This window comes from Lutra lutra, chromosome 8 (genome assembly GCF_902655055.1).
Source record: "Lutra lutra chromosome 8, mLutLut1.2, whole genome shotgun sequence".
Classification (NCBI taxonomy): domain Eukaryota; kingdom Metazoa; phylum Chordata; class Mammalia; order Carnivora; family Mustelidae; genus Lutra; species Lutra lutra.
In genome coordinates, this window is record NC_062285.1 from 44,291,220 (window position 1) to 44,309,570 (window position 18,351).

General features: G+C 39.5%; 1 protein-coding gene across 3 annotated transcripts in view; it reads right to left on the reverse strand.

The window, feature by feature from the left end:
* Positions 1-18,351, reverse strand: part of SRGAP1 (SLIT-ROBO Rho GTPase activating protein 1) — a 279,336-nt gene that overhangs the window by 121,769 nt on the left and 139,216 nt on the right. For all 3 annotated transcript variants that reach the window (XR_007129383.1, XM_047740988.1, XM_047740987.1), the window contains exons 2-3: positions 17,488-17,683; positions 12,144-12,306 (exon numbers count right to left, since the gene is read on the reverse strand). Coding sequence is in view for 2 of the 3 variants with exons in the window: in XM_047740988.1 (XP_047596944.1) it covers positions 12,144-12,306; positions 17,488-17,683 (359 nt within the window). In the remaining variant the exon portion in view is untranslated. The remainder of the gene's footprint in view (positions 1-12,143; positions 12,307-17,487; positions 17,684-18,351) is intronic.

An 18,351-nucleotide genomic window follows, 5' to 3' on the forward strand; every position in this document is an offset into this window, starting at 1 on the left:
CTTTTTCTTTTCCAATAGGGTTAAGAGCAATCAGATAAAAGAGGAGAAGCCTTAAGGAAATCTGATTAGGACAGACCTTTTATGAAACAACAGCAACAATAATGAAGCATTTAAATAATTCTCAATCTATGCAGATGCACACTTTCTGAAGATCGTATCATTACACATACGGAACTACTCTCTGGTCGTAATTCATGACACAGCAGAAATGACCAGCCAGATTCCTAATGCAATAGCTTTCCCAAGACCAGTTTTTCATTCCAATTTACTCTTCACAAAGCTTTCAACAAACATAAGCTGATTATGTCATATCCCTGAGTAAAAGTCTCTCTTGGTTTCCTTGGTTGCTTAGATGACAAACCAATTTCTCAAACTAAGAAAATTCTTGCACTATCACCCCTGCACCCCTACCAGATATGCTTTTCTAAATCTCAGATAGCTGTTAACCCACCGTGTATGCTTCACCATGCTACAGGCTACGTTCCTAACCCTAGCCAGCTGTGCAGCTCTTGTGAGCTTTAGATTGGGGCAAAAACAAGGTGGCCTAATATATCTTTACAACTCACTACTGCTAAGATTAGGCAGATGGCGATTCGGGGTCTTTTCTAGTTCTATACAAATTTTAGGACTGTTTGTTCCAGCACTTTGAAAAATGCCAATGGTATTTTGATCAGGATGGTGTTCAAAGTACAGCTTGCTCTGGGCAGCATTTACATTTTTTTTTTTTTAAGATTTTATCTATCCAGCATTTACATTTTTAACAACGTTTATTCTTCCACTCCATGAGCTTGGAATGTTTTTCCATCTTTTTGTGTCTTCTTCAATTTCTTTCATGAATGTTCTGTAGTTCCTCGAATATAGATAATTTACCACTTTGGTTAGATTTATTCCAAGGTATCTTATGGTTTTTGGTGCTATTGTAAATAGAATTGATTCTCTAATTTCTCTTTCTACATTTCATTGCTAGTGTATAAGAGAGTAACTGATTTCTGTGCATTGATTTTGTATCCTGCCACATTACTGAATGGCTGTATGAGTTCTAGTAATTTGGGGGTGGAGTCATTTGGATTTCCCACATAAAGAATCATGTCATCTGTGAAGACAGATAGTTTGAATTCTTCGTTGCCAATATGAATACCTTTTATTTCTCTTTGTTGTCTGATTGCTGTAGCTAGGACTTCTAGTACTATGTTGAACAAGAGTGGCAAGAGTGGGCATCCTTGTTGCATTCCTGATCTTAACGGAAAGGCTCTTAGCTTTTTCCCACTGAGAATGATATTTGCTATGGGTTTTTATGGTGAGTAACATAATATAAAAAAAGAAATTAACATCTAAAAAAAAAGAATTAGGTAGATGGGGCCACCAAGAGTCCCACCTACCATCATCTTCCCCTACCACCATTTCCTAGATCAGAACCTCAGGACCTTGTTCTTTGCTGTTTTCTCTGTATAAAAGAATGCACTTGTCCTAATTCCTCTGTAAAACCTCATTAAGTTTAAGATGATGATCAAATGCCACTCTCTTTGTGAAATCTTTCTCCATTTTCCTAGGCAGTATGCCTTACAATCCCCTCTGTGCTCTTGTGGTCTTAGGTCCTTTTTCTGTAAGAGCAGTTACTGATTTATAACATAATTTTTATCTCTATGCTTCCTTTCCTTATTAGATTATGAGCTCCTCTGGTGTACTGAGGATTTGTGTCTTACATTTGTAACCTCAGAACCTACCATTGTGCCTGTCACAATGGTAATACACATTACCACATAAGGATAATACACATCTGTTGAATGAATAATAAAATAAAGTATCTGTTTTGTTTTGAAAAAGAAAGCTGATTTCAGTAAAGTTTCAAAAAAAAAAAAGAAAGGAGAAAGAAAACTAGAAGTTACAATGGATTTGTCATAACTGTTCAGTGGAATTATAAGACCTTGCCAAATAATAAAATATTATTTTAGTAGACCCCTGCTATCTCCATCTTAAGAGCCAAGGAGGTGAAATTTTTATGGGCATGTTTATTCAAGCCAGTGCACTAAGCCAATTATGATTCTATGTCACTTAAAACTATCAAAGTTTAGAAAGCAAAATAGGGCATGTATTTATTAGCTATCAATTATTAAACATTACTATTTTTTCCCAATCTAAATAGTTCACATATTCAGCTTCAACATTTTTTGTTTTCATAACTTTCTAGGTTCATCTGACAATGTATTTAGTTGGCAAAATTTCTGCTTGACTCTATTTAATTGTTTCTCTAATAATGAGTAATTTTTTTCCATTGACATCAATCTGACAGCCATAGTTCTGTTTTCAAATGCATATTTTTGGGTTGCTATAATTCAAGGTATCACCAGTGTTTCTTAATTCAAATATTTACTCTATGTGCAATATCCCCCAATATGGCATTTCCTACAGCTGCTAGAAATCTTCTAGAAACCTACCATGTGAAATTAAACATAGTCTTCAAATGGTAAGAAGCTTTGGCTAGCGACCAGAATACTGTTTTCAGGTTGTTTTAGACTTTGTTGATCTCAACTGCAGACACCTCGACATATGGTAGGAATGTTCTCTCCTCATCAGTTCTTTACTGAAGCCTGCAATTTCCTTCTGGGATGAGAAGAATGGTAAGGATTCAAAACGATAGGGCTGCTGATCTTTATAAGTGACTGACTAGTATTTCTGAATACTATTTTTTTACCCCTCTTTATGGGAGGTGAGACGTTGGGTACCTTTTGACTTACTCCATGTTTGTTCATTTAATCTATAGTTGTTAACCTGTAATTGAAAAATCAAACTGGAACATTTCTTTAAAAAAAATGTGCTTGGGAGAATGGAGAACTCAGTAAGAACCAATTGTTCTCAACCTGAGCTAGCTCCTCATGCCCAGGGACATTTGGTAATATCTGAAAACACTTTTGGTTGTGACAAATGGTAAGGTACTACTGGCATGTAGTGCGTAGGGAAATCTAGTCATTCAATTCTTGTTCTCCTATAAATAAGGTCTTATTTTTTTTCTTTGGCTGCTTCTAATATTTTTTTTCCTTGGTTTTCAGTTTCATTATGATGTATCTGGGTACTGACTTTTAAAGATTCATCCTTTTGATGAAACCTTGAAAGTTCTCTTGCAATTATTATTTCAAATGCGTTTTCTGCATAAATTCTGTTTCCTCTCCTTCAGGGACTCTGGTGTCTGCTGATACAAATGTCAGACAGTTGGTATTGTCCCAAAGGTCCATGAGCACTGATCTTCCCCCTGCCCCAATTTTTTACTTGTTGTTCAAATTGGACAACTTCTATGAATCTGTCTTCAAGATTAACAGAAATTAATATGACTCTTCCCTCTGTTACCTCCATTCTGCTATTGAATCGATTCAGTGATTTTTTTAAATTTTGGTTACTTTCTATCTTTCCCTTCACTTCAAGAATGTTTGCTCTTACTTCTTGAAACATTTTTATCATGATTTCTTTAAAAGTCTTTGGTAGATAATTCCAACATCTGCATCAATTCAGAATCATCTGTTGATGATCTTTTCCCATGAAGTTCTCCTGGTTCTTTACAGGCTGAGTAATTTTGGACTGTATTCCGGATATTCTGAATATTATGTTATGAGATCTGGAGTCTTATTTAAACCATATGGAAAATGTTAATATTTTTCTTTTATCAAGAAATCAACCTTGTTGGGATTCAGAATGCAAATTCTGACCAGCCTTCTATAGGTTGTGGTTTCAATGTCAGTTCTGTTACAAAGATGTTGAAAACATCTGTCTTGTACATGTACCATCCAGTGTTCAGTCTGGAAGCCAGGCTCCAGAAGCCAGCTCTGGAAGCCTTGGCTCAGTTCACAAAATCTTTGGTAGGTATACTGCTTAAAATCAGACCTAAGCATATCCAGCGCAGGGGTAAGCTGAGGAGTTCATAAAGAACTTCATGGGGGATACCTGGCTGGCTCAGTTGGTGGAGTGTGTGACTCTTGATCTCGGGGTTGTGAGTTAAGAGCCCCACACTGCATGTATAGAGTGCTAAAAAATAAGATCTTTTAAAAAAGGAGGACTTCATGCCACTGTTTTTTTAATCTTCACCGCCTCTGTCATCTCCCTGGTGCTTTTTGGTTCCTTGGGTCACCCCTTCTGAGTCCTCTGACCAGAAATCTTGTACTTCAGTTCTCCCACTCTTCCACAAACTTCCCATGTGATTTTCCTCTGATTTCTCACTCTTGGGAAGTAGACCGCACACAAGTATCGCTTAAATCTAGCTGTTGATACTGGATCTCGTTGAAACGCCTTGACATTTCTGTTATGTAGGTGACATTCATCTCTGGTTTCTAATATAAATGTAAATATTCATTATTTATTCATTTGATAAATACTAACTGAGCACCTGCTATGTGCTAGTCATTGTTTCATGATACAAGGACACTTGCCTCAGGAACTTAAATTTAAATCAAGGGGAAATGAAGTGAATACATATTAAGTAAATATACAGTATGTCAGAAAGAGATAAGTGCTTCAGAGAAAAATATATTGAGAGGAGGGAGGTGCGAGTGCAGACTGTCATTCAGAGTCAGATGGGAGCCAAGAGAGTGAGGAAGGGAGTAATGAGATCTGCTTGAAGGCAAAAGGATTGTTTCATTTTTCCTAGTTATGTATTGGATCAGTCATTTCTAAGATAATTTGGGAGGTAAGACAGTTAGTTGGGGGTCCATGTACAACCTGCCACCTTGCTCAGAAGTTCCCTGATATTATGTCTCTTCATTTTATTTTTTAAAAAGATTTTATTTATATATTTGATAGAGAGCGAGAGAGGGAATGCAAGCAGGGGGAGTGGGAGCAGGAGAAGCAGGCTTCCCGCCAAGCAGGGAGCCTGATGTGGGACTCGATCCCAGGACTCTGGGATCATGACCCGAGCCGAAGGCAGATGCTTAACGACTGAGCCACCCAGGCACCCATGTCTCTTCATTTTAATCATTTGAATTCCATATGTTCAACGCACAACTTTCAAGTATGCCGGAAGAACAGGCCAACTCCTCATTATCAAACAGCCTTTGGAGTGGAATTAGTTACTGTTTATATGTCCCCACTTTTTTTCTTTCCTTTTTTTTTTTCTTTTTAAACAGTAAACACTGACTCATGTACTCTGGGCCAAGTTTCTTTAAGGTTTTAGTTTACAATAATTCTTTTCTTGTGTGTTTTATAAAATTGGTTCATTGTACAAAAATCAGAAATCACAGATAAGCAAAGAGACGGAAAAAAGGTAATTTAGAAATATTCATTTAAAATAATTTTGGTCTGTACACTCCCAGTTGTTTTTTTTTTTTTAAACCACAAATAAGTTTCAAGGGCTTTTCAACAACTGTTCTCAATGTAAGTATGGGCTCAACCACTAACTCGAGAGCGCCAAGACCACCGCACCCTGCTGCACGACAGAATGTCCAAGGTTGCTCACGTCATGTTTTGAATTCTGTCACTTTCCAAGGAGACATACATGTATCACCTGTTTAGTGTCCTCTTTAAAAATCTTTAATAAAGCTTCTGAATTGATGGTGAATGCTCTTATCTAGTAAGATAAATTGGCTAAATTTATAACCAGGCCAATCACACATGTCTTTTTGTCACTAATAAAGGCAATGAGGTCAGTGCACTGCAGCACTGACAACTGCTAATTTTAAGTACTCTGTGCTAGCCACACCAATAAGCAACTTATAAGTTGCTTATAATTAAAATTAAAAACATCTTCTACAGTATTTCAGAAAATTCTATCACTGTAAGACATCAGAGTTTAATTTTGACTTATTTCCAGAAAAATGAGCTAGCTATAGTTAATAAAACTCAAGAGAACCAGACAGTAATGTTTGCTTGAACTATTCACACTTATTTGTCCTGGTCCCATCAATAATTAAACTGCCCCCTGATGCCATGAGCATACCATTTAATTCTTCTGCTACGCCGCACTGAAAATGCTCTGAAAAAAGTTCCTCTTGTTATATTATTTACTACCACTGCATCAGCATCCTAAATTACATGTGGTAGCTCTCTGCTAATAAAACAGGAAATTTATTTTTCAGGAAATGGATTACTCATTGGTAAATCACAGCTACGACCATCTTTACTCCAAAAAGGCGAAAGATAAAAATTTTATCCAAAGCATGACATTCTAATACCACTCTCTGACCAATAATTCTACTCCAAGGAATACAGCATAAGAAAAAACACCATAGATGTGCAGAAGTTTGAAGTGTCCAACGACAGGAAAAGAACATGGCCATGCAGATAGTGAAACACTATGTAGACACGAAGTATCCTGTTTTAAAAGATTATTTCCAGACATGGGAAATGCTAACAAACTTTACATGAAAAAGACAAGGTCCCAAGCTATATGTAACAAAATCTCAAATTTTGTAAAAATACACATATATGTATGTTTGTATACTACACAAACATGTTTCTATATACAAATACTGGAAAGATATAGCCCAAGATATCAATCACAGGTAGTGTTAATATGGAGAATTTTTCCCATTTTTTAATGTTTTCTAAATTTCTACAATGAATATATATTTTTATATTAAAAAAGAGACTCATATACAGATTGGTGGTTTTCAGATTTTTAAAAAACTTATGGAACTTTTCTTTTAAAAAGGTTAGAGTGTTAGAGATGTGTTATAGATTGGTATCTTTTATTGACATATTAATGTCTCTGAATGTTTTCAACGGTCTAAATGAAAATGCAACATTTTTTCCCTAGGAAATGTTTTTGTTTTCTTTCTTTTCATACTGGGATATTTAAGTAGAAGAGGATTTGGCCTTGATCAAAATATAAAATGACTACAAATTTTCAAATTTTACTAGTAATCTCTCCTTCCTTCAGGTTGGGCCACACAACCAATGATACCCAAAAGTAGGTTAATTTAATTCCTGTGAGTCTGAATCAGATAACCTATAGCATTTATGCCAAAATGGAGTAATTCTCAGTGGCCTGGGACCAGTCTCTGCTGCTTTGAAACCCTGCCTGTAACAGGATGATGGACAGATTTTGCTACCTCCCCCAAAACTGTCATTCTTCAGGATTTTCATAAGAAATGAATATACTGGGCCAAGACTAGAGTGTCCCAATTCTATGAAGTATCTTAACTACGCACTGAATAACATCTCCAGTTACCACAGTACCAACAGAGCCACAGTAACTATGAGCTAAGACATGTGGGCAAAGATAAAATACCTACCCACCAGCCTGGCTCTACAATTTATATCTTTGAGTCTTTTATTTCCTCCTCTGTGAAATGTGAATTATAATACCTGTTCACGGGCAGCACATGTGAGTGAATGTCTGAAAAATGCAGAGTACAGTGCTTGGTGCACAGTTAAAATTAAGTAAGTGGTAGTAGTATACAGAGGTCATTATAGAAATAAACTGATACTTGATGCATATTTATGCAAACCAAAGAAGGACAAAAACATGAATACTTTGGAAACAATCCATGGGGAAATGATAGAGTTGAAGATCATTTAAAACACACCAAGATAGGGTACCTGGGTGGCTTAGTGGGTTAAAGCCTCTGCCTTTGGCTCAGGGCATGATCCCAGGGTCCCGGGATCGAGTCCCTCATTGGGCTCTCTGCTCAGCAGGGACCCTGCTTCTCCGTCTCTCTCTGCCTGCCTCTCTGCCTACTTGTGATCTCTCTCTGTCAAATAAATAAATAAAATCTTTAAAAAACAAAACAAAACAAAAAAAAATGAAAACACCAAGATAATTTAGCATATTCAATGGCTACCATTTTACTGGGCTCACTTTAAACGATACACTTCTTTTAACATTCTTAAAATTGGGAAATAAGATCATGTGATAAGGTGCTTAAATAAAGTGATTACTGCAAGCTGGCTGTGTCCTTTCCTGCAGTTCTGCCTGCTGGCATTAATTACATTGTTCTGTGCGGCATATAAGCCGCACATTTTCTGGCTACAGTACCCAAGCAGATAAAGGACCCTCTCTTTCAGCCTAAGTAATGGAAAGAAGGCAGCAAAATCTCATCACTTTGGGAGGCACGGCTGGAGAACAGAGAAAGAAACACCTTGCTACCTCCTGTTCTTCCAGGAAAGAAACAAGGGCTGATAATGACACAAACCCACGTGTACAAGGAGGCTCCAATTCCCAACCTTCTCCTAAAAAGGCCTCAGTGAAGCCTCAAAGTTAAGACTCTCCATGGGAAACACCTGGGGGGTGGGCACTTCAGGGGCCTGGAGTGGGGATGAGGGGGTGTTGACCAACACAGTTATTCATTGGGTTATTCCCTGATTTCCCATTCACTGAGGAAATGTGAGAACCAAAATTTTAATCTGGCTACAATCAAGGACACTGGGAAGACACTTCCCAGAGTGTGCTTACAAATATGGTTTGGAAGATCTTAGGAAGTGATAAACCAACAATATGCAATGATCTGGATGGGGTCATCACGTATATTCTCCTTGAAATGAGGATACACTGAGTATAATGGCTTGAGGAAACATTTAGTATAATGGTACAGAATAAGGGTTTAGAATACAGACAATAGTAAAGATAACAGTTAAAAGATAATAGTTAAAAATTACCTAGGACTTCTTAAGTCCAGATCACCGGGCTAAGTGGCTTCTCATGGATGACTCATGAATCCTCCATACAATTACCCAAAATAGGTCACTATATCTACTTTACAGATGCAGAAACGAAGGCCTAAAATGTTTACAAATACTCCCAAGTCCACACAAATTGTGCTAGTGACAAAGCCAAGATTCATGACCAAAAGTATCTGATTTCAGAGCCTAAAAGATGAACCACTACATGTAATTCTGACCAACAGGGTTCATTTACAGTTTGAAAGGCCTAAATCTGAAATAATCATTATATGAGTAATTGAATATTGTTGTTTTTAAAACAGTTTCACCATTTCTGCTTACTGAAAATTACAACTATTTCTGATGTGATTAAAATTTAAGTTTTAAAGTTATTCCTTATACCTATGCATGGAATTAGATAGATATTTTTCTAAGTATCTTCCTGATTGTTATGTCCATTTGGGCACAAAAACATTCCATTACCTGCTCCAGACTCTTTATTTGACAGAACAGTTTGGGTAAAAGGATTTTCTACTGCTGGCTAGATGGAATACAATACAGCTGTGTAAGATGCTGAACCTGTTACGTACCCAGCATTTATCTCGCTCGATCTCCATACAGACAAGGGGATACTTTTAAAAGATGAGGAAGTCTCAAAATCCTCTCCCCAAAAAAGACAAGCATTGTGCTAAGGACTCCATAATAGTTCTAAAGGTGACTTCAGACTAGCTCTGATGATTTCTTTCCATTCTGATAGAAAATATGCTTCTGGAACCATCAAAATGGAAGAAGAGTTGGACCGAAGAGAAAGGTTTAGTAATCAAAAAAAGAAAAAAAAAAGGCAGAAGAGACTAGTCTTGCTTTTTAATCTAAAGGGACCTAAAGTTCTCTGGACTTGATAGGTATGGATTTAGCTTCCTTTTCTTCGAGATGACAAATGTGTCCTAGCGGGCTGGTTTGGCTTCTCAATAAGCTCCAATCTTTCCCTTTTGCCTTCTTCCTCTTACACTTTCTTTTCCCGGCAACAATATGTGGAAAAGTGTGGGATGTAGTGTGCTGGGTTTGCTTGAGAAAGGTAGAATTTGACACCTGTAACTGTAATGACTGTTAACTTTCCAGCTGGTCAGCAATGGTTAGATGACTGTTTGCCCCACTAAATGCCAAAGCAACCAGTAGTCCCCTGTAAACAGCATTCCAAGAATTAGACTTCTTTTGAGTCCCAGGAAATCTGGAAGGAAGAAAACTTCTAGGTAGCAAATAGGCTGTGTGTGTGTGTGTGTGTACACACACGCACTTGTGTGTTTACTGTACATTCCCCAGACTCTTTCTTCAAGAGCCGAGAACTTATTTCCCCAACAACTGGGAATATCGGCTGGTGAAACTCACAGCTGATCCCGCTCTGAGAATTGCCCTTGGGAATGACCCTCCACCAAAAGGAGCTGCTTCACCCTAACACTGCTTAGACCCTCCCCAAGGGTAGCTCAAATCCAATAACTACAAAACAAAGGCGAGGCCTCCTCATCTGGACAGGACACAACTCCAAAGGACCATTCTAGCTCCAGAGCAGCCCGAAGTTCAGCTTCTCTCCCTCTGCCCCATCCTGCCTTACCCACCCCCAGCAAGAGTGGAGCGCACTCTTTTGAATCTCTTGAATCATCTCCCAAGATCACAAAGTAAGGAAGCCAGAAGAGCTGGCATTCAACCCCAAATCTCTTTGACTCTCTGCCCCAGGTTTCTACCAACTGTATCAAGCCCTGGACTTTGATTTACAAAATACAAATCCTCACATCTTAGTAAGACATACAAAACCCCTTTCTATAAACCATCCTTCCTAGCCTCACATCCCAGCACTCAACTCCCCACGTGACCCTGGCCCATGGACATCAAACCCTTTCCTGAACACACCATATTACTGCTTTCCCTGGAACAGTTGTCTTTGCTGCTTGATGACCACCTCCTTCTCCTACAGGTCTCACTCCAATCCTCACTCTTCTGTGAAGAATTTCCTGACCCTTCCAAAAAGGTTAAGATCTTCAGCTCTGAGCTCCCACAGCAGGTTGTGTGTCCCCTTTAGCTTGGTAAATGCTAATTACTATAATGAGTTCCATGCAAGCAGGGACGTGTCTTTTAACTCTGCTTCCTCAGGCATTTTAAAGATGTTCTGTTGAATAGATACATAAATGAATTCAACTGAGGTGCTGGCTGAGATGCTGTGGCTGAATGGAGGCCAGCCTTCCCACGCCTAGAAGCATCACATAGCGCCATCCAAATCTGGATAGAATGTGACCTTCTTGAGCATGAGGACTGGTTTTTCATCCTCTATGTAGTCTTTCCAAGACCTAACACCATCTCCTGCTCAGAGATGTTCAAAAACCCCAATGAACTAAATGAGCCTTTGGCCGAAAGGGCTGACATCTGAGAAAATCATTTTCATGGCTCTATAAACTATTTTTCAAATTTCTAGTTTTTAAGATTACATTGGGCATTTATCTACCTGTTCTTGTCTTAATAGATTCTTTAAAATTGTTTTAAGTTCCTCCTTCGTTTGAAACATTTATATTTTTTTCCTATTTCACACAGCAAAAGAGGACCTGGAGTTTGCTAAATTCTGTTTCTGGGTCAGAAAGAGAACCTAACGTGGACACATCAAACACAGCTGAGAGGTTTTCCAGCTGGCTGGCCTAACACTACATCTTTGTTTCCAAGGGCCCCTTTGAAACATAAATATGTCATTAATCTACAAGGTGGGGGTCCCCCCCCACTTTCTGAAACTAATGCTTACTTCCTGACCAGAGTACAGTTATGGGTATAAGCACCACATGCTACTAGCACAAAGCTGAGGATAGGTGGGGAGAACCCTTGTCCTATAAACATAAAAACTGAAAGCCAGTCTTAATGGGCATGTAGCTGCATTCCCCACACAGGATATGGTCCAATTCTGTGACTCTTCTCAACAAAAATAAAATTACTGAGAGCTGGCTGAGAGTAGTAACAATGATAAGAAGGCTTAAAAGCCCAGCTCCTATTTTGTAAATGGATTTGGGAAGGCGGAAGCTCTCTGGCATGTAAGAGCCTGAATTTTCTGTGCCCTCTGGGATTGTCTTCATGTCATCCTCTCACCACCTCTGCTGCTAGTCTGCTGAGAGCAAAGAAAAAAACCATGATAACATTTTCCCAAGAGAGCAGCGCATCTGGTTATCCTGTCCTTCACAACTGTCTGATCATGTGTGGGCCCCAAACACAGACTCTAAGGCTTTTCCCCTCTGGTTTCATTTTTCACAACTGCAGGCAATGCGTTCCTAAGGACAGACGGGCAATCTGCAGGTACATCTCATTTCACAATTTTGCTCACATTGTTCAGGTCACAGATTCAGCGATTTACAACTTTGTACATACGCCTGCTCGGCTAAACTTTTTTATTCTGTGTCTTTAAAATATTCCTTCATTTAGCTAAAAACTCATGGAGTACAATTAAGGAACGAAGGCACCAGACCCTTCTCAGTCGTGCTTAGGGGCACAGGTTATAGGAAAGTACACTGCAGCAGGACTGAGATGGAAAGTACCTTTTTAAACATCCTGGTCGAGTCCTCACTTATCTGCATGAACCGCATAATCACATTGTTCAGGTAGATGTCACTCAAGGTTGCATGGTCTTTGCTCTCTCTTCTCACTTGGTTCAGAAGCAGATACCAGCAGTTCACTGGAGACAACAAGTTCTGGTCTTTCCTGAGAAGTGAAAAAAAAAATGGAATTACCATCAATTTCGAAGCTGTCCCAAGCAGCTGAGGGAAGTCACCAAGGCACACGAGGAGCCACAACAGATGGGTATTGTCGTTCTTCTTCCTACTCTGGGTGTTGCTCAGAGAGGGCTACTCAGCAGACAGCAGAAGAGCCTTCCATGCTGTGATGGCGGAAAGCCAGCAATTCCTTAGACTCAGAAGGAAAAAACTGGACCAAGAACACCAGTCAAAACCCACACTCCTGACATGGGCCATTGGACCCTAATATACACAGTCATCAGGCAGGCTTTCAGCTTTAAACACCCCATTGTGAAGAAAGTAGTTATATTTACATAAAAATCTATTCACTATCGTCTCACAGAGAGACTGTGGTTTGCCGCTACACACAGTCTGCTTTGAATGTCCAGTCTGCTGCTGGAAAAGAGATCTGGCTAGGTATGCTTTCCGTGGAACATACATTTGAGGATTATTTATTAGTCCCCTGATACATAAACACTAGCTTCCCAAAACGTGTTCCTGGGAATCACAACTTGACAACATTTTTGGGAGGCTTGTGAACAGAACCAAGAAGTTTACTGGCTTATAACTTGTCACTAAACTATTTCACATTTGTAAACATACTTTGTTTTATTCTAATATTTTTATTTTAATTCATCTTTTTAAGTAGGCTCCACACCCAGTGTGGGGCTCGAACTCACAACCCCAGGATCAAGAGCAGCAACACTCTACATATGGAGCCAGCCAGGTGCTCCTATCTTGTTTTAGTCTAGATAATAAACCTAAAAGTGAATATAAACCACAAAAGACGACTTGTAAAAAATCTTAAAGAAAACCTCCAAGCAAAACCAGTAACTAACTGGGATGTTACTACTTAAAAAAAAAAAAAGGAAAAAGTATAATGCTTTTTGTTTTTTGTAGTCAAATGCTCTACCACTGAGCTATACACCCTGATTTTTGTTTTTTGAAGTCTAACTGAAAAATGAAGAAAAGGCACCAGAGGCTTAAGCTAACTCAGGGACACTAGAGCCATCTGTATCAGACATGTTATTTTACGACTCATGATCATTTATGACTCTGAATATTAATTAAGTTAGGAAAGAAATCATTAAGTCAGCTCTTTCTGCCTATACGTTCCTCAGATTCAGGATTTGATAATGAATCAAGTCCAAACGCTCTACAGAAGGAAGAGAAAGTAGAGGACGGAAGTGGAAGCAGGAACAGGTGCAGGGAGAAAGTCCTCTTCTGGGGTCCTAGCCCTGGCTCACACTAGAAAAGCCTCCTGGCACAGCAGAACTACAGCCCCAACCTAGGGAACGTCCTTTTTTTCTCAAAGCCATCAAGCAAGGGGCACTGGTTCTATGACAGACAACAGCACTTCTATTGACATTCTCTATCCAGTGAGCCTGAGAGATAAAGATCACCTTGTTATACTGACTTTTACGTGTGTCCTTTATGCTGAAGTAACCCATACATTCTTTGAGAACATTTCTTACTTTGACAACATTTCCTATGTCTTTGTATCCCGAGTGCCTTCCCCATGGTAAGCATTTAATAAATGTTATTTCACTCACTGAATAAACACATAATATTGCCTTAATAAATGATAACAATACCAAAATACCAATACCAGTAACAGCAGTAGCTGTCGGGCATGCATCAGTTATTCTAAGGAATACGACACAAAGAATATGGATCTGTACTGTTCGAGGTCAAGTCCCAGAGCTATACTTACTAGCTACGTGATCTTGGCCAAATTATTTAAGCTTTTCTCTGTGTCTATAACTTCATTTGGAGAGTGGGTAAAATAACAGTATTTATAAGATTCTTATGAGGATTATTTCAGTTAATATATGTATATTTTAATGCTTACTATAATGCCTTAGATCCATAATAAGTGCTCTACAAAGTTCGCTATTTTTATCTAGGGGATGTTCTAAAGACTTTACACACAGTAACTCTACATAATCCTTACCACTACAATTCAAGGCAGAAATTCTTTGTATCCCCTCTCTCCGTGAGAGAAGTGAGGCTTAGCGAGGCACGCTGACTCGCTGTTAAGACCAAAGCTGGTATCAGAGTCTTTGAGTAGGAGGAAGGCTGATCTAAGCCTTGGTCTTCTGTCAGAGGTAACTCTAAGCTAAGGACATAATGAACTACATAGTGAACATCCCAAAGCTGAGTGCTGTGCCCAAGACTTAACATTTATCTGGTGGAGAGGAGAGGAAACACTGAGTACATAACCCATGCCAGCTATCAGTCACATCAAGCACTTCATCACGTTTCCCATCTAATGGTCACAAAATCTCGTTGTACAAGTTAGGAAACCAAAGCTCAGAAAGGGTAAGCAACTTGAACAAAACCACACAGCAAAGCCAGTATTCGAACCAGATCTGGCTCTTTCGTGACGTCTGTCCTTGATTTTCTTCCTACCCTTGATTTGTCCTTTCTGTAGACTCATAATCCATCTTACCTTCATTCCCATATTCAATAAACTTACCCAAGTCAAAGAAAATTCCAAACGGTTTACCTTTTGACAAAAACACATCCACAAACTGGGAGAAAGAAAAAGGGGCAGCTGAAGCCCTAAGGGATCAGACTAAGGGGCATGGGCCCACACCCAGTTCGCAACCGATTACCAAGTGCACAGAAGATATTAAAAAATATTTACTGAATGGGTGAATAGGCTGTTTTCTTACTTTAAAAAGGGACAGTTACTATAATAGAGTACTGGCTTCAGTCTCCTTTCCAGCTCTAGTCTCTGTCAAGTACATTGGACATCTGTCCACCCTGGAAACCATGACTAAGATTTATTTCTATGTTGGACCAACACGAGAGGTTGCCATTAAAAAAAAAAAAAAGTATTCCCTATCTAGAATTATTCTGCATTTGCTTCTGCAAAAGTACCCTGGGAATACTGCCCACCCTACTTTTTATGTAGGATCCAAGGCCACAGAAGGGTATAAAAGAAAACAGCAAAGCCAGTGGTGAAGACAAAGACAGGCCTCTCTGACACCCCCTCCAGTCTGCAGCTCAGGCTAAGCAGACAGGCCTTGTTGTTGCAAGGGGTTGGTGGTTTTCTGTTTTACCAACGCACTGAGACAGTCGTTGTGCTGGTCCCGATTTTATGCTGGAGTGCAGCGCAAAAGGGTTGCCAGTAGGAAACCTCCAGTCCCACAGCCCTACCTTGCACAGGCCTCACCTTTAGTCCCCATATGGGACTAAAGCGTGGATATAAATGTCCACTTGAGTTTTCAGTTTCCTTTTCCTTTTTTGGCCCCTGGAAATTTCCCTTTCTTTCCTATGAGTTCAGTTACACATTCAAAAAATGTCTATCATATTTTAATCAGCATTTCTGGGAGTTTTATAAAAGAAATACTTTTCAGATTACCTAGTCTACTATATTTCCGGAAGATTGTGTTGCCTTTTAATTATCTCCTAGACAAGTCTATTTCTTTCTCCCTGTGGTGTTGCTAGTGCATGCCATTACTGTGAGCCCCCTGCATGGTCTCCCTTCCTTCACTATGGCTTCTTCCAGTCCATAGTCCTATCTGTGGTCTTCATCATCATTCTAAAATGCAGGTCTAAGGAGTGCCTGGCTGGCTCAGTTGGTTAAGTGTCTGCCTTCAGCTTAGGTCATGATCCCAGGGTCCTGGGAATGAGCCCCACATCGGGCTCCCTGCTCAGCGGGGAGCCTGCTTCTCCCTCTCCCTCTGCCTGCCACTCCCCCTGCTTGTGCGGTCTTGCTCTCTCTGTCAAATTAAATAAATAAGATCTTTAAAAATAAAATAAAAATAAAGTTCCGGTCTGAGCTGGCCAGTCTTCTTATTAAAACTCTCCAAAGGCTTCTCATGCTCTCAGGACAAAGTCCAAACTGCCAAGTGTGATCTACAAGCCTCCTGGACCTGGCACAATTTCATCTGGAGCCACACCGCTCACCACCTCACTACTCGCTCCCACCCAACTGTTTCTTTTCCACAAAACTGCCTTACACCCCTTCCCTCTTACTCCCTGATGCAGGATGTTCCCCTTGCCTGGAACCTCCTGCTCTGGGCCCCTCAACTTGCCAACTAGTCATTCATGTTTCACTTACGTGTCACTTCCTCCAAGACCTTTCTCTGACCTTCCCTTCCCCACCTCCACTACTAAATGGATTTCCATCAGGTCTGTCTGTACTTATCCTGTCACAGTACTTGGATTTTCCATTAAAGTTGTCTGCCTACTTGTCTGTCTCTAGGATCTAAATTATAAAGCAAATTTCATATCCGAAAATCTGTATGTATTTTTTAAACAAAGGAAGTACATTTAATTCAAAGTTTTTTTTTTTTTTTAAAGATTTTATTTATCTGACAGAGAGAGATCACAAGCAGGCAGAGAGGCAGGCAGAGAGAGAGGAAGCAGGCTCCCTGCCGAGCAGAGAGCCCGATGCGGGGCTCGATCCCAGGATCCTGAGATCATGACCTGAGCCGAAGGCAGCGGCTTAACCCACTGAGCCACCCAGGCACCCCTCAAAGTTTTTTTTTTAATTAATTCAAGGTTTAACTGCATTTGGTCATATTATTTTCCTAAAGATCCTTGTTTTAAGTCAGTCTCAACTGCAGTGACAACAAATATGACTGGGGGCTAGGGACCTAAACATAAGCAACCCCTACTGCTTATTTTCATACAAAATCACTACAGAAATCCTGAGGTTTTTGCTTGAAGAAGCAGCCACCTTAAATGTACCCACTGAAACATCTACCTGGTAGAGAGTGACTCCCACTTTTCTGTAATCAGAAATTTTATATACACACACCTTTTCTTCTTATTTATAAAGTCATACACAAATATACATTTACTGGAAAGAAAAAAATATCAAAAGATCACTTTTAAGGCGGGGGGTGGGAGGTTGGGGGAACCAGGTGGTGGGTATTAGAGAGGGCACGTATTGCATGGAGCACTGGGTGTGGTGCAAAAACAACGAATTCTGTTATGCTGAAAATAAATAAAAAAATTAGAAAAAAATGTGATACATCGATGCTTATAAATTATAAATGCAAAGAGTTGCCTTTTACATATGGGGATATGCTAATCAACAGCTTCCCAAAGATGGAAAATTCTAAAACCAAGGAGGTGTTAAGAAGGTAGGCTATCACCTTGGAAAGACAAATTTGAGTCAAGTCTCTCTTACTTGTACTGTTGATGATCCTTAGTGCTTCTTGTCTTTGCCATGAACCTTTCTGCTAACTTCTCTAGGTTCCGAGAATATTCCGTCTCAATTTCAGCTTTTTTCCGGAAGAAATCCTGCAGGTCCTGGAGAAGCTGAACTCTCATCTCTGTTTGCTGTTCCAGGCATTTTTGCTGTTCTACCAGCTGAGCTCGAATTTCTAAGGAAAGAAGAGAATCCATTGGACGGTTTTGTGAAAATCAGTGAGGTGTGCTGGTATGTGCAAGATAAAGATAACGAATCCTACTACACATTTAGCTCTGTATTGGACCTTTACGAGATTGCTCGGTCTAGATTCGTTCTTTACATAATCTGCTGACCCTTTAAAAGAATGAGACAAGTCCCAGGAAAGAATGTCAGAAATTAGAACAGAAGCATGGGTTACATTTGCAATGCCACAAACATGCATGGAGTCATGAGGGAAAAAAAATTAAAGCCTTGGAGATAACAATTCATGACACGTGACATCTTTGAGGTGCTGTGTACATTGTAATTTTTTCAACAGCATTGTCCCTCAACTATCCCTTCTGAGTTTGAATGGCAAAGATGCGAGCATCATTTCTTCCAGACTTTTGAACCACCGCATATTTGCCAGTTGGCACATACAGAAACTGACATCTGGTAATTTGTATTTAGTGCATAAATTTCTAGTTTGTAAAACATGTAGCTTCTGGGTTTAAAGGAATGCCGTGCCTAAAAATAATTTCTTTCTATATCCAAATAATCCATTCATAAATGGAGTCCTGAGACTGCACTTCATTATTCTGGTCACAACATCAAAGGCTCTTCGCTTGGCCTTCACTTTTTACACACCGTTCAAACTAACAG